This window comes from Fusarium venenatum (assembly GCF_020744135.1).
Source record: "Fusarium venenatum strain MPI-CAGE-CH-0201 chromosome Unknown EDB82scaffold_4, whole genome shotgun sequence".
NCBI classification, from domain to species: domain Eukaryota; kingdom Fungi; phylum Ascomycota; class Sordariomycetes; order Hypocreales; family Nectriaceae; genus Fusarium; species Fusarium venenatum.
In genome coordinates, this window is record NW_027072132.1 from 415,111 (window position 1) to 439,336 (window position 24,226).

The 24,226-nt window shown below is 46.0% G+C and overlaps 11 protein-coding genes across 11 annotated transcripts; 7 read left to right on the forward strand and 4 right to left on the reverse strand.

The window, feature by feature from the left end:
* Nucleotides 1–1,492: 1,492 nt before the first annotated feature.
* Nucleotides 1,493–2,062, forward strand: EDB82DRAFT_479276 (uncharacterized protein; the record flags this gene model as incomplete). Its single annotated transcript, XM_065608123.1, has 3 exons — nucleotides 1,493–1,559; nucleotides 1,664–1,963; nucleotides 2,058–2,062. The coding sequence occupies 3 exons, from the start codon at nucleotides 1,493–1,495 to the stop codon at nucleotides 2,060–2,062; spliced, it is 372 nt and encodes a 123-aa protein (XP_065463102.1).
* Nucleotides 2,063–3,574: 1,512 nt separating this feature from the next.
* On the forward strand, nucleotides 3,575–4,685 carry EDB82DRAFT_286335 (uncharacterized protein). The gene has a single exon (XM_025736825.2). It carries the CDS (start codon nucleotides 3,842–3,844, stop codon nucleotides 4,601–4,603), a length of 762 nt encoding a protein of 253 aa, XP_025591746.1. The 5' UTR covers nucleotides 3,575–3,841; the 3' UTR covers nucleotides 4,604–4,685.
* Nucleotides 4,686–6,529: 1,844 nt separating this feature from the next.
* EDB82DRAFT_560712 (uncharacterized protein) lies at nucleotides 6,530–8,005 on the forward strand (the record flags this gene model as incomplete). Its single annotated transcript, XM_065609739.1, has 8 exons — nucleotides 6,530–6,725; nucleotides 6,774–6,825; nucleotides 6,855–7,083; nucleotides 7,132–7,169; nucleotides 7,220–7,239; nucleotides 7,287–7,341; nucleotides 7,390–7,455; nucleotides 7,510–8,005. The coding sequence occupies 8 exons, from the start codon at nucleotides 6,530–6,532 to the stop codon at nucleotides 8,003–8,005; spliced, it is 1,152 nt and encodes a 383-aa protein (XP_065463103.1).
* Nucleotides 8,006–8,172: 167 nt separating this feature from the next.
* Nucleotides 8,173–11,796, reverse strand: EDB82DRAFT_511190 (uncharacterized protein). The gene is made up of 4 exons (XM_025736827.2): nucleotides 11,067–11,796; nucleotides 10,822–11,020; nucleotides 9,974–10,774; nucleotides 8,173–9,922 (listed from the first exon to the last, which is right to left on the reverse strand). Exons 1-4 carry the CDS (start codon nucleotides 11,364–11,366, stop codon nucleotides 8,271–8,273), a joined length of 2,952 nt encoding a protein of 983 aa, XP_025591748.1. The 5' UTR covers nucleotides 11,367–11,796; the 3' UTR covers nucleotides 8,173–8,270.
* Nucleotides 11,797–12,027: 231 nt separating this feature from the next.
* On the reverse strand, nucleotides 12,028–13,972 carry EDB82DRAFT_511192 (beta-lactamase/transpeptidase-like protein). Its single transcript, XM_025736828.2, has 2 exons — nucleotides 13,819–13,972; nucleotides 12,028–13,767 (listed from the first exon to the last, which is right to left on the reverse strand). The coding sequence occupies exons 1-2, from the start codon at nucleotides 13,854–13,856 to the stop codon at nucleotides 12,198–12,200; spliced, it is 1,608 nt and encodes a 535-aa protein (XP_025591749.1). The 5' UTR covers nucleotides 13,857–13,972; the 3' UTR covers nucleotides 12,028–12,197.
* A 321-nt stretch (nucleotides 13,973–14,293) lies between these two features.
* On the forward strand, nucleotides 14,294–15,467 carry EDB82DRAFT_511194 (uncharacterized protein). The gene is made up of 5 exons (XM_065608885.1): nucleotides 14,294–14,745; nucleotides 14,802–14,856; nucleotides 14,909–14,996; nucleotides 15,050–15,282; nucleotides 15,335–15,467. Exons 1-5 carry the CDS (start codon nucleotides 14,404–14,406, stop codon nucleotides 15,418–15,420), a joined length of 804 nt encoding a protein of 267 aa, XP_065463104.1. The 5' UTR covers nucleotides 14,294–14,403; the 3' UTR covers nucleotides 15,421–15,467.
* Nucleotides 15,468–16,051: 584 nt separating this feature from the next.
* EDB82DRAFT_286425 (NADP-dependent oxidoreductase domain-containing protein) lies at nucleotides 16,052–17,251 on the forward strand. The gene has a single exon (XM_025736831.2). It carries the CDS (start codon nucleotides 16,240–16,242, stop codon nucleotides 17,161–17,163), a length of 924 nt encoding a protein of 307 aa, XP_025591752.1. The 5' UTR covers nucleotides 16,052–16,239; the 3' UTR covers nucleotides 17,164–17,251.
* Nucleotides 17,201–18,329, reverse strand: EDB82DRAFT_286664 (uncharacterized protein). Its single transcript, XM_025736833.2, has 4 exons — nucleotides 18,050–18,329; nucleotides 17,710–17,982; nucleotides 17,391–17,639; nucleotides 17,201–17,331 (listed from the first exon to the last, which is right to left on the reverse strand). Exons 1-4 carry the CDS (start codon nucleotides 18,167–18,169, stop codon nucleotides 17,239–17,241), a joined length of 735 nt encoding a protein of 244 aa, XP_025591753.2. The 5' UTR covers nucleotides 18,170–18,329; the 3' UTR covers nucleotides 17,201–17,238.
* A 355-nt stretch (nucleotides 18,330–18,684) lies between these two features.
* On the reverse strand, nucleotides 18,685–20,607 carry EDB82DRAFT_511204 (beta-lactamase/transpeptidase-like protein). The gene has a single exon (XM_025736834.2). The coding sequence runs from the start codon at nucleotides 20,449–20,451 to the stop codon at nucleotides 18,838–18,840; it is 1,614 nt and encodes a 537-aa protein (XP_025591754.1). The 5' UTR covers nucleotides 20,452–20,607; the 3' UTR covers nucleotides 18,685–18,837.
* A 119-nt stretch (nucleotides 20,608–20,726) lies between these two features.
* Nucleotides 20,727–22,573, forward strand: EDB82DRAFT_511206 (uncharacterized protein). The gene has a single exon (XM_025736835.2). It carries the CDS (start codon nucleotides 20,791–20,793, stop codon nucleotides 22,216–22,218), a length of 1,428 nt encoding a protein of 475 aa, XP_025591755.2. The 5' UTR covers nucleotides 20,727–20,790; the 3' UTR covers nucleotides 22,219–22,573.
* A 332-nt stretch (nucleotides 22,574–22,905) lies between these two features.
* EDB82DRAFT_560781 (uncharacterized protein) lies at nucleotides 22,906–23,972 on the forward strand (the record flags this gene model as incomplete). The annotated part of the gene is made up of 2 exons (XM_025736836.2): nucleotides 22,906–23,570; nucleotides 23,618–23,972. Exons 1-2 carry the CDS (start codon nucleotides 22,957–22,959, stop codon nucleotides 23,970–23,972), a joined length of 969 nt encoding a protein of 322 aa, XP_025591756.1. The 5' UTR covers nucleotides 22,906–22,956.
* Nucleotides 23,973–24,226: the final 254 nt, after the last annotated feature.

Here is a 24,226-nt window from a genome sequence, read left to right on the forward strand (position 1 = left end):
CATTTTTCCTCGTTATTACGAAAGATTATAAGAAGATAATGATAGCGTATTATCAAGTTTCTAAAGCACTTTCAAAGTCGCCTGTTTAGTAACGAAACGCGCCAATCTTATGCAGCAAAATAGCCGTCACATACTGTACGCAATAAACCTGCTATACTAACCTGTGCCAGTAAATGCCGATCTCCACCCCACAAAAGAGTCGAATAAAAGACAGTTTCAATCTAATCGAGTATATACAGCCTCGTCTTTCTCTCTTTTGTAGGTGGCTCAACAGATTGCGGCAACTTTGGGGGACCAGTGCTTACTCATCTAGTCTATCAGCGGCTAAGAACTACCTATCACCATAAATAGTTATGAGACTTGGGAGCCACGGGTATATGTCTTATGCTGAGCTCAGATTCGCCTTACGGTCTTTAATAACGAGAAGTCAGATAGATACTCAAATATATAAGAGACGAGTTGAAAAAAGCCACGATGAAGGTTGAAGCATGAAGCATCAGGTCTCTAGAGAATGTGTATATCGGAGACACGAGGAGCACCAAGGGAATGTACATTCTTGATGTAGTACCCTTTTTCGTATATTCATTCGTCATCTCTTCCATACTACTATAGCGGTTGCCGTGTTATAGTATCATTGGTTTATGCCATTATACGAGCGAGAAATATTTAACCCTCCAGATGTAACACTCCATTTCTAAAAATCATATCCAGAATCCCGAAAAGAACACTGTCGAAAAAAGAAAAGGCACTCTTACAGTGTATCGATGGGGCAACGTCGTGTTGTCAAAAGCTCCCCACTCAGCCCTACCATGTAATCTCCGAGGCGGTCAAGTCGCATCCAGTTGAAGGGTTATTACCCACGTTAGATCAAGGATTAACCAAGTGCCTGTGAACCAAGGTTCCAATACTTAAACACCAAGAGTCACTACATTCTGCTCAAGAGACTTACCTTTTTCAATGGAACTCACATAAACCTAGCCTTAGCAATGAAACCATCCCTTCTTGGGCAGACTGGTCATGAGAAGACATAAATTGTTCGTCGACGCTTTGGTAGCCCACGAAGTCTTTGCCCTGAACGGTCAGTATGTGGAGCAGGAACTAGGGATCAGACATTTGTGCCGCTTGCAGGAACCACAGGCTAATAAGAATAAGGCAGGTGTTTTATATCCTTCTGCCGTCTTTCAAGCTCGCTTAATTTTTTTAAAAAGTCATTTTGCCTGTGCCGCTGTGGGGATACGTAATCAACACAAGTCTGAGGTGGCTTTCGGAGCATGTTGGCAACTGTAAGTAGGTGACAACAGTCTATAATCATGCACAGCAATACATTTCCCTATTGAATTATGGTCTTAACATGCCCTAGCAAGACCTAAACTGTATAGTCCAAACTTTCACAATATTGGCTATAAAGAGGAGGATGTCTCTTGTTTAGATGTTTCCTTATCATCCAGACCACAAGCAACTCTTCAACCTTATTTCGTTCGTGGCACTCAAAATGCACTTCCAAACAGTCACCACTTTTATCCTCACGACTTTGTGCGCTGGTTCCCAAGTATGGGAAGGTAAGGCTCTTGTTTTGACTTGACCTTCATGCTCTCCTTGTTGATTCCTAGCTGACAAACAATAGTCTTCGCCTACAACAATGTCAATGACTGAAATGCTAAAGACAACACCATGTGCCGCGCAATCCCGGGGGTTCCTAACCTTGGGATTTGTATGAAGTTCGATCAAAACATGCCTGGTACCAAGTGCGAGGAGTTCAGGAACGGTGGTACCAGCAAAGGCGGTTGCACTTCCGGTTCACTGATTCCTCAGTCCATAACCCTGTTTGCTGGAAGATGCGTTATCTTTGACCAGCCTGGGTGCAAGGGCAGATATGCAGACAGTAATGGTCCGGTCTCAGGCTCGTGTTCCGAATTGTATCGCTACGACTGGGGTTCTATTCGTTCTTTCTGGTGCTCGGGATGTAAGTTTATGTTTTCATGGTATACGTTTCAATGCAATCTAACAAAGATTAGAAGATAGACAACAGACAGAATGCACTACTGCAGGTGAAACAGGGTGATAGTAGTATCGCAAGAGCTTGATAAGTACATCATCCCAATGGGTTTCAGAGGATATTTCATTAGCCGAGTTAACCGACTGGCCCCAATATGGCCATTTGAGACACTATAGTCGATAGTTAAAAACACTGGGAGGATTTTGAGAATACTCTACTAGTCTATATCTCTGCTAATACCACTAAAGAATACTGTTCAAGCCCTGCAGATTATATTAAGTGGAATCATCTGTTCCATGCGTGCTACAGGACTTACATCGCCCATTGGGTCTCATTTCAGAACCAGCTCGACTGTCATAAGTAATCCAACAATGATTAGTTTACCTGCATGTATGAAACAACTTCCCATCCGTAGCAGAATATGGTTATCTGCAAACCGCCTGCAGTCTCCTTTCACGATAGCCCTCCATGAGAGAAAACAAAGAAGGTGATTCAAGCAGGGCGTTGTATTTTCGTTACAAACTGTCAACTGCATTCCCTCGCTCAGATGTCTTGTCATGCCACATGCTCTAAGCAAATGAGGTATGGTAGTAGTGTCTTAGCTCAGAAAGACACAATCATCTCGTCCCCTTATCTAGCCAGTAACATTAACTCCTTATCGTTTTGCTCCCAACCTACAAAATTAGTTAGAAAATGAAATTAGTTAAAAATTGGCTCCGTACGATAATCCGGGATCTGAGAATCATTTACACATTAAGACTGGATGACATAGATGACCAGCTCCCTTTGGACAATGCCTGATTCAATTTTGCGGCCCAACCCCGCACTGAATTGATGACTGGATTGGCAGATTGGTATCAAGAAGTTTGAGACAACATAGAAGAGGGAATAATGATAATACTTTCTTATCAGAACTGTTACAACCCTAGCGGCTACGTCACATATACCCCACAATAAACTCATGTAAGGCATCGGCCTCAGTTACCTCGACTAATTCCATGTTTCCATCGTGTTGGAATGTCATGCTAGAACACAGTATTCCAGGAACGCAGCATCCCAGTTACAAGTCATTCACTCCGCTCTTGATTCCTCATACGATCACTACTAATATATATACACATTCATTTTAGCACTAGATAGAACTTATCTTACTAGCTATCGATGAGACTTCTTTGAATGGAGGACATGACGGCCAACGAACGTAGGCAGTGCATCGCAACGCCACCGGGAGCAATAGATATCTAATCTCGCCCGTGTTACAAATAGAAATAGGACTTTTTTCAGCTCGCGACGTTTTCGTCTCCCTGCATAGGTAGTCAGAGCGGGGAAACGCATCGAGAACGATCTGTCTCAGCCAAGACGCTGCATTAACGCAAACCTGTCTGACTGTCGTTACTAATGGGGTGTCATGTCTCTAGAGCGCGGAGGGCCATGTTGATAGAAGGGTGCAATTCGTCGAATATCGGTCGTCGATCTTGACCGGGTGTGCATCCTAAGACAAGCCAGAGTTCATTGTGGCAAGCTGAACCTTTAATGCGGTCAGCAGATTATTGCGGCTGGCTGAAAGTGCACATAACACGGTGAAGGCAACTTCCGGTATAAAACGGAGGTTTTACATTGACGGGATTTGCAACGAAATCCCTACTATAAAAACCCACAGGTCTGTACGAACGAGTCAGAAATACAAAGCAGACACTTATTACTGCAATCAAATCATTATACCACCTACCATAATAACCTTTTCAATTCTTCAAACTGGCTGAGCCAATTCGTCCTTGGTGTGGAGATATCAACAAACGCGCCGCTGCAGCTCTATCATCTGGTGGGAACAACCCAGTCGCAGCCATGAATACCAACACCTCTGCCCCAGGTTCTGAACTTCCCAAGTACTCCTGCCGTACCCAAGAGGATACGGATCCAAGCTTTGGTCCCGCTCCTATTTCCAATCTCGAGGGTACTACTGGTGACAACGCACCTGATAAGCCCGATTCCCTCGTCCTCGGTTTCGGACCCATCGTGCCACGCTGGGACGTCACACCATCCAATGGCACAAACCTCCAGTACTTTGTGAAATTGGACACTTTTCCAGATGAAGACAAGGCAAAGGTTGCAGCCAAAGAATTCCAAGCTGCTGCTGATTCCTGGGCCAAACTCAGAATTGGCCTTACCTTCTCTCAAACCACTGATCGAGAGAGCGCAAACTTCTACCTCGTATATCAAGCCAACACGGAGTTTGACGCGGGATCGCTAGCTCAGGCATTCTTCCCGCACGAGATTGATCAGGATGTGATTGTTTTCTCAGATGCCTTTGAGGGGGATAATACATCTATCTTGAAGGAAATCTTCCAGCATGAAATCGGTCACATCCTCGGTCTTCGACACGAATTTGCCATTGTCCCTGATGACAAGGGCAACGGGCCCGAGGGGTTTGGTGCTAAGCAATTCTTGGGGAAGAACCCCAAATCTGTCATGAGCTACAACATACCCCCCAAGATTCAAGATAGCGATCGCACTCAAACTGTTGAGTTCTACAAGTTGCCCAATGGATATATGATTGGCAGAAGTCCTGTTACGGACTTTCAGCCCAAGATCCGTAGGAAGGACTGATAGATGCTACAACAAGGTAGTGGTGATTGAGGTTTTGATGCTAGGTGTCATGGAGTCCCCAAAGATTGTTTCTTTCATATCCTAGTCCGTATTGAAATCCAAATTAAATACCACTATTGAATCCCCGTATCCTCGTCAGTTCTATATATGGACGTGTTGGTTCTTCAATTCGCTTGGCAGACCTGATTAAGTAAGCTGTGCATTATTGGCGCGCTACCGACCTTACTGATGCTGGAGAAATTACACTCCAGGTCGACTAGTATTTTTGCTGTGGCTGTTTCACTCTCTATGTTGACATTGGTGAAGAAATGTTGTGAGTTTGATGGAATCATACGTGTTCATCCCATCGAGACAAAACGAGAGGAATAAGATTAGATCAAACCAAATTAGATATAAATCTGACTGGAATGGAAAGCGCTTTAGTTGTCTGACCTCAGTTAATTCTTTCGAAACAGACTTCGTTGTTGCATGTATGGCATGACGTACTTTACCAACGGCAGGATAACTTGAGCAGCTCGAGAATCTTTCAGCCGGGTTTCTAGAGCGCCACAACGGGCTCCGCGATTCATAGAGTTTAACGTACTTTACCGGAACTAAAATACGGACTGGGCGTTACGCACTAGCTGGAAGTTGATTGAGATCAACGACTACCGAGACCATGGCTTGTCTAGCGTTGAAATATCGGACAGAGAAGTATCTGGAGCTCACAGACATGAATGGATAGCGCTTGGCGCAGAAAGGGGGTCCAGGAACAATTATCTTCAAGCAATCCGCCTGCCTATATGATGTGTATAGCACCTGAGCACCCACGGAATAACTAGGTACAGTACCCATTGCAACTTCTGGAAAATATATTCGGCTCGTGATGAGGCTAGCGCGGTTCATTTATTCTCCACATCCAGACGGTTCGTTCTAATCAAGAATTTTCTCCGCCACGTTATCGCAACTAGGCATCTTTTATCAGTAGCTTGACGATGTGGCTTGGTCCGGGACTGCACGATTCAGCTTAGACCGAATCTACCGATTGGACTACTTACTAGCTTGCGATGAAACGTTTGGCGCAATTTATTAGAGTTCATTAGCTACAAATGATAATGAAAAGGGGGATTACAGTGTGCAATCACTACAGCGTAAGTTTGAATGGCAGCTTACATACAGTACTAAAAAGCGGAAAGGCCAAGACACGCATTCAATTGTCTCGAATGATATCATGTTATGATGTCGCTGTCCGAGAGTTTGAAAGAAGAGATAAGCTCAAGGTATTTAATTTTGCCTCTGAGATGGGAAATGACTGATCACTTAAATCGATCTCAATTTTCTCCGTAAAGATCCAGATCCCCGTTGTCCGATCGCCGGGACTGCATGACTCGTCCACCTACGGGGGTAGAATCCGATTTCCTTCGGCTGGCTAAATTCTAGCTGCACAATTTGGTTGAAGATCACTAGCAGGGGGGTGTTTTACATAATAGTTATGAACCTGTTTCTCGACATAATTTAATCAACACAAGCATTCAAATCCCAACATCGCGAAGTGACTACAGCATTTTATAACTGGTAAAGTATTCTCGGGGGGACAAAAAACAGGTGACGCCAAGGTGCATGGGATCTTCATGTGGCTTGTTGTCGATTCCCTCTAGAGTACCCAGCGTGGCAATCCCGTCCAGCATCACTTCCGTTTGATTGGAAACATTAGCTTCAGACCTATCTACTCCAGGATTAGTCTCCAGACTACCGCGGATGCTCCAATCTTACCATGGAGACGACATTGTTAGTAAACCACTATGGAACACTCTTGCATTAGTGCATCCTCCTGGGAAAGAGTCTAGGGTTTTTTTTTTGCGCGGCATAAAGGATGTCTCGTTCCCCGTTTCCAGATAGGTATTCAACTATCCACATATCATTTTCCCTTTGTCTTATTTGCGAAACATGCCTGTCTCCGAACACAGGCCGTCCTTCCTTATTGAGGCTTGGACCCTCTATGCCATTGGCACGTCCATCATCTTTGCCCGATTTGCAGTACGCTTCAAGACTGTTGGAATCCGTGGGCTGCAGGGCGATGACTTCTTCTCCATTCTAGTCCTGCTGTTCTATACAGTGGACGCATTTACAGTGCATTTAATTTGTATGCATGTCAACAGCTCCTATGGCAACATTCGCTCACGATTTCTAGATTACCTGGGTACGAATATCGAAGGTGGAGCAGCAGCGCAGTTACATAGTACGTCGATTCGATAATAATAAGGAGTACAAGAGCGGGAACTAATGTTTGTTCAGCATTGACCGCCGATGAGCTCGACCAGTATATCAGAGGTGGCAAACTACAACTTGCAGCCTGGTATGCCTACACGGCACTGATTTGGTCCCTTAAGGGCACCATGCTTTGCTTCTTTTCTCGTATGACAATTGGTACATGGCACAACGTTTTTGTCAAGACAGTCTCTATTATTTCCGTTGTCTCATACGCCGCGGTTTTCCTTACAGTATGTGCTATACCCACAACGTCGGAATGTTTGCTGACAAGATTCCAGATTACCTTTGGATGCTTTCCTTATCACAAGAACTGGCAGTAAGTTTAGATTCCTTCCGATATTTACTCACTTTTCTAACCTATTATAGGGTTCTGCCACCACCTGGATGTACGTTCTATCAATCTCATGTTTGGAAGGGAACTGACACTCTATAGCGCAATGCACCTTGAAGATGCAGAACTTCTTGGTCACAACTGTACTGAACGTCTTGTAAGTTATTACCGTAAGGGCAACAGTTTCGAGCTCTAACATTTCTAGGACTGACGGTCTTATTCTCTGTATTCCCTTGCCTCTTCTCTGGAAGCTTCAGGTCCCTATACGCAAGTAAGTGTCGTGGTTGATCTCCTATTGTAGTTTCGCTAGGCTAACATAGTGTAGGAAACTCGTTGTTGGACTTCTCCTCTCTTCGGGCGCATTCGTTATCGCAGCAGCCATTACTCGCGTTGTCCTCACCCTTTCTGCCAATCCGTCTGCGCTTACAATCAACTCATGGGGTGTACGAGAGACCATCGTCGGAATCCTCACCGTCAACATCCCTATTCTGCGACCATTGTTCTCCAAGGCGTTTTGGACGGGACAGTCTATGACCAACGTCAGCTCTTCATATCAAGCAACAAGCCGAACCCGAGGTACTCGTGGTAATGGAACTACAGACTTGGGCCCTTACGAGCTCACACCAAGTATAAACGAGGGGGCCAAGCCAAGCGACAGAGGGAGCCAAGATTCCATCATCCCAAAGAACATAAAACTGGCCGATATCGTGGTCTCCAAGACATACAATGTCTCGCACGACAACAATGTTGACAATGGATCATGGTACGGCGATCGAAACGGAGCTTCTAAGGCTTCTGTGCACGCCGAGTCCCCTGTATAATAGTACTTTCCACTATTTAGTGTCGGAGTAATATTAGTGATAAGATACCCATACAGATAAAATAGAGAGATTTTATTGTCAAACTCCTCCCACTTGTAAGCACAGTCGTTTAGAAACTATAATCTTGCCAGGCTAGGGCTATACGCCTAATAAAGTTATTATCAAACTCTGTAAGAAAGGTTATATTAAAGAAGCTTTTAAGTAATTCGCGCCGGCTCGATGACGATCTAAAACGAAATGCAAGCCTTCAACCAATACAATATACCTAGTAATAGACATATAAAACCACATTGTCAAATAATTCTGTGTCCTTCTCATTCTTCGCATCCCGTTTCTTTCCTATAGCTTCCGTCATATACTTCCAAGCCTCATCAAGCAATTCTTTAGCCTCATCATCTTTACCTATCTTTTCCTTGACGAGAGACATATAAAACACGGATCGCGCCTTCTCTCTAGTCGCCATGAAGGACTGTTTGAAGATGTTAATAGCGTGTTCCAAAGTCTCAGAAGCCCCTTTAAAGTCACCAGTCTGATAAAGAAGTACGCCAATTTTATGCAACGAGATAGCCGTGACAAACTGTTCACCACAGACCTGCTGTCGTATTCGGAGAGCCCGTCTATGGAACTCAAAACCTCGGTCTATGTTTTGAGCACTTCCTGGGCTATCCTTGAGTGCAAGAGCAAGATAGGAGTTTCCGATGCCGTACAGGAACAGTGCACCTCGCTGTGAGTTCTCAACGATGAGACCATCAGCGAGTTCGTCGCCGTACTCAAACTGCAGCTTGATGGATTTTTCTGGGAGTCCCATCTGAGTGTATAGACGCGATAGGTTGTGAGATATATGCACACTCCAGTCTTTGTATGTATGCTTGTCCTTCACGCCTTTCATGACCACTAGTCCCTCCTTGAAAAGCTCTTCAGCACGATCGTACTGGCCCATGCCCGTACATGCGCACCCCCAGTCCGAAAGAGATATGGCCAAAAGCCAGGTGTGATTTCCTTCGGTCTCTGCTTCCTCCTTTTGCTCCTTCTCGTAGTTGGCTCGGTAGATTGTTACGACCTTAGAGAACCAATCCGCGGACTCTTCCAGTCTATCGGCCTCCAAACAAGTGCATCCGTAGGCAGTCATCAGTTTGGGGAACCAGGGGTCTGTGTCTCCGTTCTGAGCGCATATTGATCTTGCTGTCTCCAGCAGAGGGAAGGCAAACTCAGATAGTCGTCTCTCAAATAGGTACCAAGAGGCGTGGAAGAAGAGTTGAATGAAGCCACTGGGAGGCTTGAGATATGAAGCATCTCTGCATCTGGCCTCCAGAGCAAGTACATGTGGGAGGTACAAGGAACACAAGGGCCAAAACGCATTCATCCTAAAGGGATTCTCCTTGTTGACTGGCCAGACCGCGAGTAGCATAGTTAACGCATCTGCTAGCAGATCGGCTTGTTCCTCCTCACTCAGTTGGTGGAAAACTGTCTCTTGTACTAATCGGTGGACTGTTAGGCTTCTTGCTTTCGTGCTGGGTTGCCCTGCCACAGCACCATACTCAGCTTTGGTGATTAAACTTCGGGAGATGAGTTCTTGCACCGCAGTGTGATAGGTAAATCCAGGCTGGAGAAATGAAAGGGCTGGCAATTTTGACTTTTTGCCAGCATCCCAAAACAGAGATTCAGGAACACCATCGGGGTCGAAGTATGACATAAGACGCAGTAGCTTTAATGCATTTCTGCCAAGCATTACGATGGACACTCGCCATACAGTCGCGAGAGAATACTCATAGAAAAGGTTCGGAGATGACGTCTCCATGTCGGATATCCCCTTGTTGGCTTGATGAGATGAACGATAAAGTTCTTGGAACTCTTCCAAGGTGCAGTCGCATTCGAGAATGAAACTGGAAACTTGGACGATAGCCAGTGGCAGGTATCCTGGTATATATTAGCTATCATAAATGGCACACGAGCTAGAATAGGCTTTACCTAGTTCCTTAATTATCTCCGAGATCTTTTCCTTATTGTGCGTGTCTGAACTGTGGATATTTGATCCACGCGACGTCAACAGAGTGACAAATAGCGTTTCTCCTTCCGAAGATGTCAGAGGAGAGATGAGCATTCCAGAATCGGCGACCCTTGTAGCAGCTGGGTTTCGACTTGTGATGATGATAGCACCTCGGTTACCCGGTGGCCAGAATGGCTTCAATACTTTGAGATCGTCTGCATTGTCAAATACCAGTAACCACTCAACGTCAGACTCGCTCAGCCATGTTTTAAGAACTGTAGAAATAGCATCAGCATCTTTTTGTGAGTCTTCGGGCTCAATGTGAAGACGCTTGGCTGCAGCGGCATACGACTCAGCAAGCTTTTGTTTATTATCAGCTTGCATCCAAAGGACAATTGGGTAGCGATCGAGGTTGTCGTAAGTGAACTTGAGAGCAATTTGAGTCTTTCCTACTCCTCCGAGACCAGAAATTGCAAATGAAGCACGCTGTTGTCGTGAAACAATCAGATGAGCTTTGAGCTTGTCTAGAGTTTCTTTTCGGCCGTGAAAGAGAGGGTTGGCCGAGTAAGGAATTACATGGCATGGGGTGGGGGATCTCGATTGTGGTTGATTCTGGGTCTCTAAGTCTTGTAGAATTTTCCTGATCTCAGTATGCCGCTTGTTCTGTATAAGAAGGTTTGCGGCCTCAATCTGCTTCTCTACAACTTGTTTCTGATCCTGAATTGCGGCACCTGCTTTTGATAACGCAATTGGTGCTGCTTCTATGCCGAGTTTGTGCATCCCTTTATACTGTTAGCTTCCTCATATTCGAAGTGGCAATGAAACATACAGCGAGAAGATTGCTTCGTTTGTTCTAAAGCAGCCAAAAGAAACGTAATGACCCGAGAGTAAAACTCAACGATGCCACTTTCGACATCTTCCATTTCGGCAAAGACCTCATGGTAGGTGCCAAAGTGTGGCACGGAAGAAGAGATACACTGCATAGTTTGATCAAAGATTCTCAGCGTCTCTGAGTTGACATTTTTGCGCTTGTTCAAGTCAGTCGTGGTTCTCTTGAAGCTGGTATATAAATACCTCATTGAGGAGATAGACGCTAATCCAAATTGTAGTAGATACTTCCGGAAGCCATGAAGTAAATGTTGAGAAGAGCTGTATCAAAGTTTTGATATTGCTGATTGTCTCGGGCGACAGCGCAGCTTTGGCCGTTGACGATCTGCCTGCCTTGCCGGGTGGAGTTTGTGATAAAGCATTGATGATCTTCTCGATATCCTCAGGTTTTTGCTTGGCAAAAATAGCACGATCCTCGTTGCTGAGATTTTGTTTGTAGTTTGCTACGGCTTGAAGCCATAGCTTTTGATGTTCTTGGTTGCCCATTGCGATATGTTGTCGCGGTTGAGGTAACCAGATCGTTAGATGTGATTGTAGTTCCGCTTCAAAAAGAGATTGCTTGTGAAATAATTCTTTTTGAGACACTCGACTGTAGATATCGACGAAAGTGATGTGTTACTTTTCAGCTTGTAGATTACTTGTCAACAGGCAATAGATCAATCCAAATTGACTGTACTGAAAATCAACTTGCAATAGAATGTGGATACAGATAGTTGGTAGTCTCTGAATTGCATACATCGATGACTTACAGGGTAACAGTTGGCGGGGCATAAGAACCTACCTGACAGACAAGAGGATGAGGCTCAAGTGAACCCACTGTCCTTTTTGCCCACATTTGACAAGAAATGAGTGGCCTGTTGATTCTGCATTAGCGTTGATTTAGAAGAAAGTCAGGCTGAGAGAGTACATGTACATCAGCGTCTTTTGCCGCTGTAACCGGGCGTAAGTACTGCTGCAGGCTGCTTAATAGATAGCAGGACAAGGCGGGGACGTGGGATGATGCAGCCAATGGTCCAGTAATGTTACGTGAATATGACAGGGATTTATATCCGATGACCCTGTCCACTGTGTCCAAGCTTCCTGTTGTCGCCCCCGCTTCACCGGTGATTACACAATCACAAAGCTTATGCTGCAATCCTTCCATCCATGCAGTTATTGTCACTTCTAGTACGCGGTAGCTTATGTGTATTAAGCTTGTCACAGCATGGGAGGGATCGCCGGTGTCATATCATGTTCCAATGCTTCTGTATGCAGGCTATCAGACCTATAATCAAGTGCCGCACACGCCATAAACATGCCATTTACGCGACCATCCTCTCATAACTTGTTGAAATGTAGCGGCTCGATACCAACCTGCATGGCCCACGAAACATCCACAATATCTTGTGAATTCTCCTTCCGGCTGAACGCCAAAACAAATTGATCCCACTGAAACCAATCAATGAATTCTCTCAAGATAAGCTCTTCGCGTGACGCTGGCAGAAAACCTAGCTTGTCCCCCGCAAAGTGCGTGAGCTTATGCTGTTGAGATGGTACGTCATTGAAGGTCAGTCTCAGGACTCCATCCTTGTCCTTCTTGATATCCAGCGTCATCTTCAAACCTGTGTTATGATATCTGCCCACGTAGTCTTCCAATGAAGTCTCGTTCGACCCCTCACATCTTTCGCGTTCTTCATCGCGATGATGATTGAATTCTGCAGCAAGACGGTTATATCTTTCGTATTCTGTCGTGGCTCTCGCCTTTGATGCTTCTGCAAAGTCAACGCGTGGTTGAAGATCAAACATGGCCTGTGCAAGAGCCTGTGCACTCCAATCTGGCCCATCACCGAGTCCGTATGAGTTTCCCAAAGCGACGATGGCCGAGTTGGTTTCCGGGAATAGATAAAATGATGTCAAGTATCCAGATTGACCCCCATTGTGATAAAAGACTAACCGAGGCTGTGACGTTCGACCAATGACATGCTCGCGCTGAGGGCCGTTGAGAGAGATCATACCCAATTCTGTAGAGGGGATTGTGGCACGGGCAAAGCCCAGCCCATATGTGTTTTCTCCAATGGAACATGTGGTAATGTTGGCTTTGTGCGAGACAATTGTCGATACTTGCTTGAGGGGCGTTTTAGTGTCACTGTGCATGGCTTTCAGAAGAGCCTTGGCCCATTTCATCATGTCGGTAACACATGACCAGACAGCCCCAGCGGGCCCCATCAGAGAGTCATCAGAAGCCATGTCGACAGGTTTCTGCTTGTGGAGCGAATAATCGTCAAGAACAACATGAGGTGCCGCATAGTTGTCATCTAGTAACTTCGTGCGGTTTGTTTTTGTGCGGCTCAAGTCGAGCGGGTCGAGGATCTTCTCCTTCAGGTATTCATACCACGGACGTCCAGACTGCTTTTCAATAACCGCACCAGCCACAGCAAACATGTAGTTATTGTAGTGAAAACCACAGCGAAGGTCGTGAACAGGAGGCAGATAGCTGACAACGTCGAGCAAATCTTCCCTTTTCAGAAGGTATTCGCATTCCACGCCAAGCCAGGTAAGATCCAAGTGCGCAAGCCCCGTATTGTGCGAAAGAGCATCCTGAACTGTTGCTCTTTCACCGATAACAGGATCAATGTTGTTCTTGAAAGGGATGTATGACTGCATTGGTTCATTCCATTTCAGCTTCCCTTCATGGACTAGCAATCCACAGCACGAAGCAGTGAATGCCTTGGAAACGGAGCATAGCAGGTAGTTGGTATCTGAATTGGCAGATTGCCCTGATTCCACGTCTCTAACGCCTCTACTGCGTGTGTAGATGACCTCTCCTTGGTGAAGAACTCCAATGCTAATAGAGGCTGTACGAGTATTGTCCTGGATGGTATCGAGGATCGGAGCCAGGGCGGCGATCCTAATTTCTGTGTCAGTGGTCCTGAATAATTATAGCGACGAATTGAATAACCTTGATTTCACGGCCTCTATTGACAAGTCCAGACTCATTATTGATCAAAGGTAGCAAAGATTGACTTGGTAAGTGAAGAAAAACAATAGAGAACCTCGTCAGTGCCAAAAGATGTATTTTTGAACATCACATAATCTTGTAATGACGAGACTTACCACGCGTTTTCATGAACGGGATCAATGATTGGCTCAGTTTTGTTTCCCCTCACGGTGTACTTTTTACGGAAAGGTTGACTCACCTTACGCGGATAGAGTCAGCCAGTTTCGTTTTCCAGAGCCAGAGCCTGTTCCTACCCATGTCTACATGGCATCAAAAGAGGGGAAATTTCGAGGTTGGGTGTGGTTGCATGGAAGGTACCCTGCCTGTACGGTTTCGGCTCGCACATGGTACCAAACCGCCCAACGCTGCTCATTCATGCGGCAACCAATACGGAAGAAACAAGTCTAAGTGGAGGAGAATAACCTTGCCGTAGAATTGATGGCATATGATTCTGTGAATGAAAGCTGATAACGCCCTATAAAGAGCTGGTTAGAGTGTTCTGATGTGTTGCCGAATAATAAACTAAAACAATTGAAACCTCTGACGATGGAGAAGCCACAAACTGTACAAGCCGCCATTGCGTACATGAAGCCTGACGATGAGCTCTTCAGCAAGGAAAAGCCTTACGTGTCGCTCGTTCCCTTTCTCGCAAAAGGGGCCAATTTCACAAATACAGAAGTTGACGAGCACATCATGGAAATAGCAAACGTCCGCGGCAGGGAGTCAGAGTTTGATCTGGACAAAAACGGATTTGCCTATGTCCCTTACAAACCAAAAGAAACACCTGGACACGACGTTCAGAGCCCCGACCACCCTTACATGAGAGAGATATCCGAATTCTTGAGAGATTATCTGGGGGCTACAGAAGTGACACCATATGACGCAAATGCAAGCTATGATCAAATATCACTCGCCTACAAGGACTGTAAACTAATGCCATGTAGACGAGGAAAGTCGGCGATCCCCAGTTTCTACAGGCATCCTTGTATGCCCACGTTGGTATGTACTTTATCAATCATCTAGTTGAACATGTTCTCTCACATGTCTACAGATCATTCCATTCCCAACTGTAAATGGAGAGTTCAGCAGTTGATGGCCGAGAAAAAGAAAGAAATGCCCAAGCGATGGGAGTTGATCAAGTAAGGCCTACTTTACAACACCAGCATGATGTAATGTAAATTGATATCAACAGCATCTGGGTGCCCATCAAGGGACCAGTCCGAGGTTCACCTCTTGCAGTTTGTGACTACCAAACCGTCCTTCGAGATGACCTTGTCGCTGTAGACTCCGTCTTTCCGCATCGGGTTATGGAAGTTTACCACGTGAAGCACAACCCTTCTCATCGGTGGTACTACATGGAGGAGCAAGATATCGATGACCTACTTATTCTCAAGTCATGGGATAGTGAGGAGGACAAAGCATGCTGTGAGTTGGTCCCGGCTACATATATAGAGCTATTGCTAACTGATCTGACCAGGCTGTATACATACTGCTATCATTCCAGACCCCGACGTCAAGACGATTCGAGAAAGCATTGAGATTAGGTTTATTGTCGAGTATTGATAGTAGATCTTTATGGCTTGGGTTTTAGTAACAATTGGAGAATATTCATTCCCACAAATAAAGTGCAATTTGCTCTGCAGTCGATTCAATTTGATACTATCGTAAATTTCAACAACCAGGTTTGAAAACGAGTGACATAAACGATTGCTTCCATCTTAAGAACCAGTCATGTGTCGAAAGTTGTCAACTCCAAACTCAACACTCCACCTGAGCCACGGCTTCTCAAAAGGTTTGTCTTCAGTTGGCTGCCATCCAGTCCATGGACGATTGTTGCACTCGTTCTCTGCGGCGAGGAATTTCTTCCAAGGCTGTTCGCGACCGTCGGTCAGATCCGGCGCAGCACCTTGAAGGTCCTGGGGCAGAGAGGCGACAGTCTCCTTGCTGTTGCTTGAAGACATGTTTTTATCGTGAATAAACTGTAGTCGGTTAGTAAGAATGTTCATATGTCTCCTCCGCCAGTATCGTACCTTTTTTCAATGACGTTGTATGATGTTGACCTAAGGAACACAAAGCCTGAGGGACGCAGAGATCATATTTGTACAGGATTCTGTATTCATGTCAACAACAATCACACGCGAAAAGACCCATGACAACACCTTTTGAGGCTCTGAAAGTATTGTTGCATGGAACTCACAAAGGTGTGTCAGAAGACCATTGCCATCCCCGCATCTTGCAGCTTATCCGCACATCGAGGATATGAAAGGGTGCACATGTAACGTGTTTTGCTTCATTGAACTACAAAAGGGATAGGTTTAACCCAAGAACCTCTGTTGAGGACGTCAATTACCTCCCTATCCCCAATCACTAAAGCCACTAGCCATGGTACCTCTAGCGCCGATCCTTTTGCCAGGAAAGACACCTATCCCACACTTCATTTACGGCACAGCATGGAAGTGGGAGAAGACTGCGGACAATGTATTGGAGGCTCTACATGCAGGCTTCCGTGCTATTGACACAGCACCCCAGAGTCAGAATTACAATGAGGCTCTGGTAGGCAAAGCACTCAGTACTTGGCTGACATTGCATCCTGAGGAGGATGCGCCGGAGCGGAGAATCTTCCTCCAATCTAAGTTCACTGACGCGAGGGGATACAAGGATTTTCCCAAACCATTCGAAGACAATGATTCGCCCTTGGTGCAGGTCGAGAAAAGCCTCAATCAAACCCTTGCTCATCTGGGCCGCGGAGATGCGGGTCAGCAGCCACTTGATGCCCTCTTGCTGCATTCCCCGCTCGAGACCATAGACGAGACAATGGCGTATTGGGCGGCCATGGAGGCCCATGTTCCCAGCCGAGTTTCTTATCTTGGCATATGCAATGTGTCTTTGCCCACATTTAGCCAGCTTTACGAACGCGCAACCATCAAGCCCGTGATTGTGCAGAATGACTTCCGCCCCGCTCACGGATTCGACATCTCATTGCTGGAGTATTGTCGGAAGCGCGATGTTGTCTACCAAGCTTACGCCGTTTTGAAAGGTAATATGACGTTGTTGGAGTCGCCGCTGGTACGTTGGCTGGCACATGAGAGAGGGATGAGCGAGCCAGAGGCTCTGTACTGCCTTCTTCTGTCTTGTTGGGATGGCAGGCTGTGTATTTTGAATGGTACTAGAAAGGAAGAAGCGATGAGGAGAGATTTCTCTTTGATTAAGAATGTTGGAAAACTGGACAAGTACATCATTGATGGGTTTTGGGAAGCCATGTCTTCAACTGAGTCAATTGACTGGCCTTCCGATAAGTCGGTTTGAGGCCACAAGATAAGAGACAACCAGTGGAAGACTTGAATACAAATTGACAAAAAATATTCGGCTCACATCACGCCCCTACCAGTTTTGCTGAGACATACCGTTCCAAAGCCTGAGAGTGCCGTTACCAGTGGTATAATCTGTCCTGCCGATCCTACAGAGTTTACGTTGCTAATTGAGTTCCACCTAAGAAAAAGCTCGATTATGACAACAAATATTCCGAGACATACCAATTGAATGATCATCAACACCCAGTTGTTTCTCCATCGCGGAACAGGAACCGCAGGAGATGTACTTTCGACCAGGAGCCAATGTTTGATCTCGCGACGATTAACCCAAACACCGAGCATCATGAATGCAAGACGAAAGGCATGCGCAGCCAAGACAACTGCAGACAGCACTTGGCTCATTCTAAGAAACCACCCAAACATGGATGTGGATGAAAAGAAAAAGACGCGCCAATTACATGAAGACAGTAGCTGTTTATCGTTTGTTAGAAAGATCTTGATATCATCCGATATCTACGTCGACTGGAGTTAAGAAACCTACCAGTACATCACGACCGCGGTACCAGAACCATACACTGAGTACACCGTAAGCAAGTAGCAGGAGGGCTCGAAGAAACTCAGCGAATTTAGTCGACCCAAATCCTGATGTTTTCTTTTCTATCAGCGTCTCGATCATGATGGCGAATCCTCCTCCTGCTCCGAAAAAGGTCATGAGAAACACCTCGCCTGTATGGGCAGTATGGGCAGCAATCTTGTATATCGTGGCGACTAGCAATGAGAACTGCAGAATGCAGTTGACCATGAGCGAGTCGATCTAGACACTGTGTGAGTACCAACAAGGACTCTGAGGTTACATGGCTGTCTAGAGTAACAGGACTTACTGTTTTGTCTGGCCATTTGTGATATGCAACAACAGTGGTGAACCATGATATGTACGATGCTATCCGAACGCCTAAACCGTAAAGATCGGCGTCACCTTCAGGTTCGCAGTCTGGTGGCATGACAGCATCAGTTGGAATGTTGAGCGACGAAGTACAAGATTAATCTAATCATGTTCAAGGCATTCTATTTAGGCACGAGGGTAAATATCTAATCTTTCTCAATGGTAGCTCGTCTTTACATCTCATCACGTTGACTACAAGTCATCAAGGCAACCACGGAAAAGTTAGAGGCCAAGAAAGATGGCTTGAAATGTAGTGGTAGGGGAATTCTAACTTAAGCGCCGTCTTTTTCGCTTATGCAAAGAACCCGAAAGAGATTCCGAGCCTTGTTATTCACGCACGTGCTACATTTCGTAGGATTGCCTGTAACCCTTACGGGCCTAGAAGTGGGGGCTACCGTGCCATTTCATATTGTGTGTGGTGGGGGTTGGGGATTGGGCGAAAGGTAGTCTCACCTTGTTATCTGAAGATGAGGTATCTTGTGCACGAGACTTAGGCTTGAAATGCGGCTGAGATAAGACACGTTTAACGCAGTATGCCTGCCATACCTTAACACATTGTCCCTATGTATGAATTGGGCTCATCATGCACTTGGATTGATTGGACAAGGTCACACATTTCAACCGCTCGGAGGCCTCAAAATTTAATGTCTCAATTAGAAAGATACATACTTGCACTAGTGCCAGCTGTGACACGCACCATCACCGCAGCGCTGCACTCGACATCCTTCAGCGAGAGCCTACCTCGAGAGAAAACAAGGCGGGTGATTCAAGCTCGACGTCGTATTTCCATCGCAAGCCATCAGCCGCATTTCCTTCCCCGCACTCGAATTCAATCAGGTAAGACACCCAAGGACGTGTCTGGAAACGTCCTTGCTTCGCTGTCTCATCATGCGACACGTTCCAAACGAACGAGTTGTGGTGGTAGTGTCTGAGCTTATACGATTCATCTCCCATGCTTTGGAACGTCATCCGTAGATCTCCATCGTCGTCGACGCTGACGTCAATGTGAAAGTTATGAAGCTGATTCCAATATCTGCCTGTATATGCTTTGAGTTCCAGTGGCTTGGTGTCTTTTTCTCGTCCCTTCTCCAGCTTATCGTTGATTCTATCCGCCAGCTCTGTGCCTGTCTTAGCAGCCTTGGTAGCCAGTTCCTTGAAATCAATCAGTTTGCGTCCAGGTCCAGACAGTTCGTGGAGAATCAACTGAGGAATCCAGTCGCAAGCATCACAGAGCCCAGTCGAGTTTTGTAAAGTGATGATGGCTGTCTCTGTCTCAGGTAGAAGGTAAACACACGAAGTGAATCCCTGCATGCTACCTCCATGGTAGATTGCGAGACGGTTCGGGCCTCCTTCACCAATCTGAGGCATGGCAGGAAGTAGATGTTTATTGTAATTGAACGCTCCAAGGACAGCTGGTAGCTCTGCCCGACCCCAACCCAGGGCATACGACTGTTCACGAAGAGACACTAGGGTCAACTGGCTGTGAGGACGAAGAATGTGCTTTAGCTGCTTGAACGGAGATCCTGACGTCGAAGTGGTGTTATTGGCAAACTGATCGTTGGCCGCGTGCATGAAGTTGCTGTAGAACTTGACGAGATCGTCTGTGCAGCTTCGGACGGATCCGGCTGCTGCCATGAGAGTTTTCTCCGAGATGGTTGGAATCGGCACCTCGAACGGGGAGCCATCCTGAAGAGGGAAATAGGCCTTGGCTTCATTATCATTGTTTGGAAGGTCATAAGCCGATGTTCGCGTCATTTTCAATGGATCGAAGAGTTTCTCCTTGAAACAGGCCCCCAGGCTCTTCCCCTCTATTTTCTCAATGGCTCTGCCGACCATGTCAAACCCGTAGTTACTGTAGAGGTATTCGGATCTAAAGTCGCGAACAAGAGGCTGAGACGTCCAAGTCTGTATGCCTGTCGACTTGTCGAGAAGAATGTTTCCCGCGCGCTGCAACCACAGACCATCACCTCTGGCGACTCCGGTGCGATGCGACAAAAGGTCGGCGATGGTAATCTGAGAGCCGCGACCGTTGAAGGCATCTTCAAGTTCCGGGAGAATGGATGCAATGCGGGTAGGCCACTCAATCTTTCCCTCTTCGACAAGTATCCCTGCTGTAGCTGCTGTCATGGCCTTGGTCAAAGAGCCGACGAAGTAAGTTGTAGAGCCATTTGGGGCCTTCTCGGCGTTGACATCGCGAAAGCCAAAATGTTTGGCGTAAACTTCTTTCCCGTGTGTGATGACAGACAGTGATAAGCCGGGCGCGCCACCTACCTTGCAGATGCTAGAGAAATGAGACTCCAGACCTGCGAGTATTTCGGCTGTCGCAGTTTCGCTTTCCATCTTGACGTTGATGGAAAAATGTTGTGTAAAGGGTCAATAGTAATATAGTGTGGTGTATGAGCTAAATTGAATGACAGGTGTTTGTCTCATCGGAGAGAACGTGAAAGGAGCAAAGCCATATCAGATCAAATCAGGTACAAATACTGTTCAATTGGAAAGCCTCGGATTTTCTGACGTCAGCTAATTCTTTCCAAGACAGACAAGGTAGCTTTGCCATGCAGCCACAAGTATAACAGGGCGTGCTTCCCCCCCGACAGCGTCCTTGTACAGTGACTACAGCGGAATAAAAGTTTCACTTCCACTGTTTCTCACCGCATCAACTAAACTCACACCCCCGGGATGTCTTCCAACATGTACGACCCCGCGCTGCCGTTGACGTGGAGCATACAGGGAATCTCAGATGATGGTTCGAACAACATATTAATTGTCCCAAAAACTCATGAAGGCTTAGATTTCCCTCCTCTTCATTTGTTTTGCATACTGGATGATGACAGCGAATCCCGAGCTCTATCGCAGGCGTGGAAGACCCACGATCAGCCTGAGGCTACAAGCGCCCGCGACAATATGCTAGAAATCATTGCAGCGCGACTGACCAACTGGAGCAATTCAAGAACCTTTCGACAACTCTTGAAGAGAATCACAATCGGCTCTACGATTCACATATCGTCCATATCAGTCCCAGAAAAAGGAGCGGCGATGTGGCTTGCACCCAATCTGGCGTTGCAAGAACGATATTTGACTCTGCATCGTCTGTCTAGCCTATGGGCCTCTTATTCGCTAGATCTTCCACCAGTTCTTGATATCCAACAGATACAAACAGTGAGAAGACTGCATGATTCCGTGTCCCTTGTTACGACTCCGAATGAGCCCCTCGTGGTTTTCAAGGGAGCTGTTTCTGTGATATCTCGGATGTACCATGAGTTAAGGGAACTTCTTCGGATGCCACACCATCCCAACGTGATAGGGAAACCTCGATATATCGTGACCAGGGAAATACAGGGAGTCGAAGAGTCAGTCGTTTGTGGGTTTATACTAGACTTTCACTCTGGAGGCACACTTCTCGATAGGCTATCGTATCCCTCACAATATCCCCCGATCACCATTAAAGACAAGCTCAAGTGGATTCGACAGATATTACAAGCTCTCCAACACATTCACTGCCCTGGCGGCAGTTTCTATCCTGAGCTGAGATTGGAGAACATCGTGTTATCAGACAATAACGACATCATTTTGGTAGACCTGGAGCAATTTGGAGGACCCGAACGGTGGCTTCATCCGCGCCTTGGAAGAATAAATGAAGCAATTCATGATACATGGGAGCACAGTCGCGTCAATCCTTGTTCTATGTCACCAAGTATCTTCTACTCCAACCCAACGGCAGGCTACATGCTGCCTTTCGCTAGATCATCCGACTTGCAAAGACAGACATTCGAAAACTACAGTCTTGCCAAGGTAATGTGGTGCATCTTTGAAGAGCAAACAAACTCATCGACAAGACTTGACGACAACTCTACTTTACACCCCGGTGTGACACAAATCATGTTTCCGCAGTTTGTGAAGACGCCGGAAAAGATGAAATATTGGATCTGGCTCTGCACACGTTCAAGTCGTGAATGGGGTGACATGAGGTGTAGATGTGAAGATCATCAGTCAGATATTTGTGAGCACCTGGGTGCGAAGCTTCAGAAAACCAACTTGGCTTATGTAAGTCTGAAGGAGACTGAGGAATATTTGCATTCAGTGTTCGACGATTTGGATACCTTGTGAAGGAACATAAGAGTAATGTAAGCTTAGCCCCGGCGCTTACAAGCCCAACGGCTAATGCTGCAGCGGATAAAGTATACAAGGACATTAGAAAGATACAAATAACTGAAAACAAGGATTGAATCACAATTGGGTATTTGAAGGGAACAAGATTGTTTTCATCACGGCCACCGTCCAAGAGCCGTAAGGCAGAACTTGGTAACCCTGCAAGGTGAGGTACTTGCATATTAACACATACTGTAGTTAATCATGATTTACCACGCAGTTCACGACATGACACAAGATGCAATACAAAAGACAATCATGTATCATCGAATTAATTGAGAGTCATAAGTTACTGAGCGAAGAAGTAAATATTAGATCAATAAATACCCTAGCTAGACTGCCTGCCGTTAAATCGTAGATCATATTAGTTGACCTATCACATTGCTTGAGTCGGCACTTAGCGACCCATATACCCCTGATAGCCAACATGGGACTGCTGAATCTAGTTCGCATGCCACTTTTACAGCCAACTACAGCTCTTGTTTTCCTGGAACTAAGCTCGAATCAGTATGATCCTAACTAGCTTCTTGAGACTATCGTTTTTATAAACAGCATTAATTTTAAATCAATTTATAAAGCATTGCCACGAATAAAGGCTATCCGTCGTCCATGGAAAGGTGTTTCCTCCACTTCCGTCTTTGTTGCTCATACACTCGCTTATCATAACGTTACTCGTTACTCTCGTTAATTTTCACGATGCGTTTTATTTCACTTGCCACTGTTCTAAGTGCTGCGCTGCTTCCAGCAGCCAATGCTCGTCCTGCGTGTCGTCCTGATAAGCCGACTACGTCCGAAGCATCTACCACGGCTGTCAGTGTTGAAACTTTTATCACCGACACGGCTACTACCTTGGAAGCTTCCACGACCTACGAGACTACTAGTGCTGTGGAGACTACTGCGTTGGATACAACCATCGAAATATCCGAAACGATAACTTCAGACTCCACCGCTTTGGTCCCAACCGATACTACGATTTCAGAAATTGCGACTACCACGGCCGACGCTACTTCTACTGAAGTCACAACCACTGTCGCCGAGACTACTTCTGCTGGAATCGCAACTACTACAGCCGAGACTACCGCTGCCGAGACCACCAGTGCTGCTGATACTACCACGGCAGAGACTACCACTTCTGTCGAGATTGTAACTACCACCACCGAAGCTGCCACGACCACGACCGCTGCAGCCGCTGGTCCCACCAACTTTGTCAAAAACAGTGGCTTCGAACAGGATCCAAACACCGCCTGGGCTTTGCAAAGCAGCTCAATCAAGAACAGCCCAGGATTCCCACACACCGGTAATCAGTACCTGTAAGTTGTCAGAATCATCTTTTCAAGACCGCACTAACCAAACAAAGTGAATTCACTGTCGACAACGACTTTGCCCTCGGACAGCAACAGGCCACCCAGACCGTCAGCGGACTCGACACCGGCCGTCAACACCATTTGACCCTATATGCTACTATCTTTAGCACCCCACAGCCCGTCGCTAATGCTGCTACCATCTGCTTCATTCAGGCACAGCAGGGAAATGCACTGATTACCCAGTGGCGATTGGACTTTAACAACCTGAATTCGTACCAGCCTTTCGGTATTGACTTTACGCCACTAGGCAGTGACATTTCACTCAGCTTGAAACTTCGCTGTACTAACGGCCAGAGGGTTACTCTTGCTCTCGGCATTGATGATGTTACTATCGAGCTTAGTAACTAGGAAGCAGAGTGAGTTTTGGATATTAACAATGGAAAGTCATCTTGTGTATTTAGTAGTGAACATGAGTGTTTAGTTGACATAACTATAGCTATGTTATTTGTTCACTGAGACAACTTACATAGCGATGTATATTCTGCCTTGCGGTCTCCAGGGATCTGGCTTCTTTAGATAGTAATTTTATGTGTATAATTGCAGTTGTACGAAGTACTAAATGGCTGCTGACCAAGTGGAACTGGAACTAAAATTTGATAGAT

Bases quoted from the DNA above. Each gene is read 5' to 3' on its own strand.
- EDB82DRAFT_286335 (XM_025736825.2), top strand. From the start codon at position 3,842: ATGAATACCAACACCTCTGCCCCAGGTTCTGAACTTCCCAAGTACTCC.
- EDB82DRAFT_511190 (XM_025736827.2), bottom strand. From the start codon at position 11,366: ATGGGCAACCAAGAACATCAAAAGCTATGGCTTCAAGCCGTAGCAAAC. The intron at 11,021-11,066 runs GTATTTATATAC...GACTTGAACAAG, and splicing joins GCGTCTATCTCCTCAATGAG to CGCAAAAATGTCAACTCAGA. The intron at 9,923-9,973 runs GTAAAGCCTATT...AATATATACCAG, and splicing joins GGAGATAATTAAGGAACTAG to GATACCTGCCACTGGCTATC.
- EDB82DRAFT_511192 (XM_025736828.2), bottom strand. From the start codon at position 13,856: ATGAGTCTGGACTTGTCAATAGAGGCCGTGAAATCAAG. The intron at 13,768-13,818 runs GTTATTCAATTC...CACAGAAATTAG, and splicing joins ATAGAGGCCGTGAAATCAAG to GATCGCCGCCCTGGCTCCGA.
- EDB82DRAFT_511194 (XM_065608885.1), top strand. From the start codon at position 14,404: ATGGAGAAGCCACAAACTGTACAAGCCGCCATTGCGTACATGAAGCCT. The intron at 14,857-14,908 runs GTATGTACTTTA...ACATGTCTACAG, and splicing joins ATCCTTGTATGCCCACGTTG to ATCATTCCATTCCCAACTGT. The intron at 14,997-15,049 runs GTAAGGCCTACT...TGATATCAACAG, and splicing joins AAGCGATGGGAGTTGATCAA to CATCTGGGTGCCCATCAAGG.
- EDB82DRAFT_286425 (XM_025736831.2), top strand. From the start codon at position 16,240: ATGGTACCTCTAGCGCCGATCCTTTTGCCAGGAAAGACACCTATCCCA.
- EDB82DRAFT_286664 (XM_025736833.2), bottom strand. From the start codon at position 18,169: ATGCCACCAGACTGCGAACCTGAAGGTGACGCCGATCTTTACGGTTTA. The intron at 17,983-18,049 runs GTAAGTCCTGTT...CACAGTGTCTAG, and splicing joins ACAAATGGCCAGACAAAACA to ATCGACTCGCTCATGGTCAA. The intron at 17,332-17,390 runs GTATGTCTCGGA...GAACTCAATTAG, and splicing joins TGTTGATGATCATTCAATTG to CAACGTAAACTCTGTAGGAT.
- EDB82DRAFT_511204 (XM_025736834.2), bottom strand. From the start codon at position 20,451: ATGGAAAGCGAAACTGCGACAGCCGAAATACTCGCAGGTCTGGAGTCT.
- EDB82DRAFT_511206 (XM_025736835.2), top strand. From the start codon at position 20,791: ATGTCTTCCAACATGTACGACCCCGCGCTGCCGTTGACGTGGAGCATA.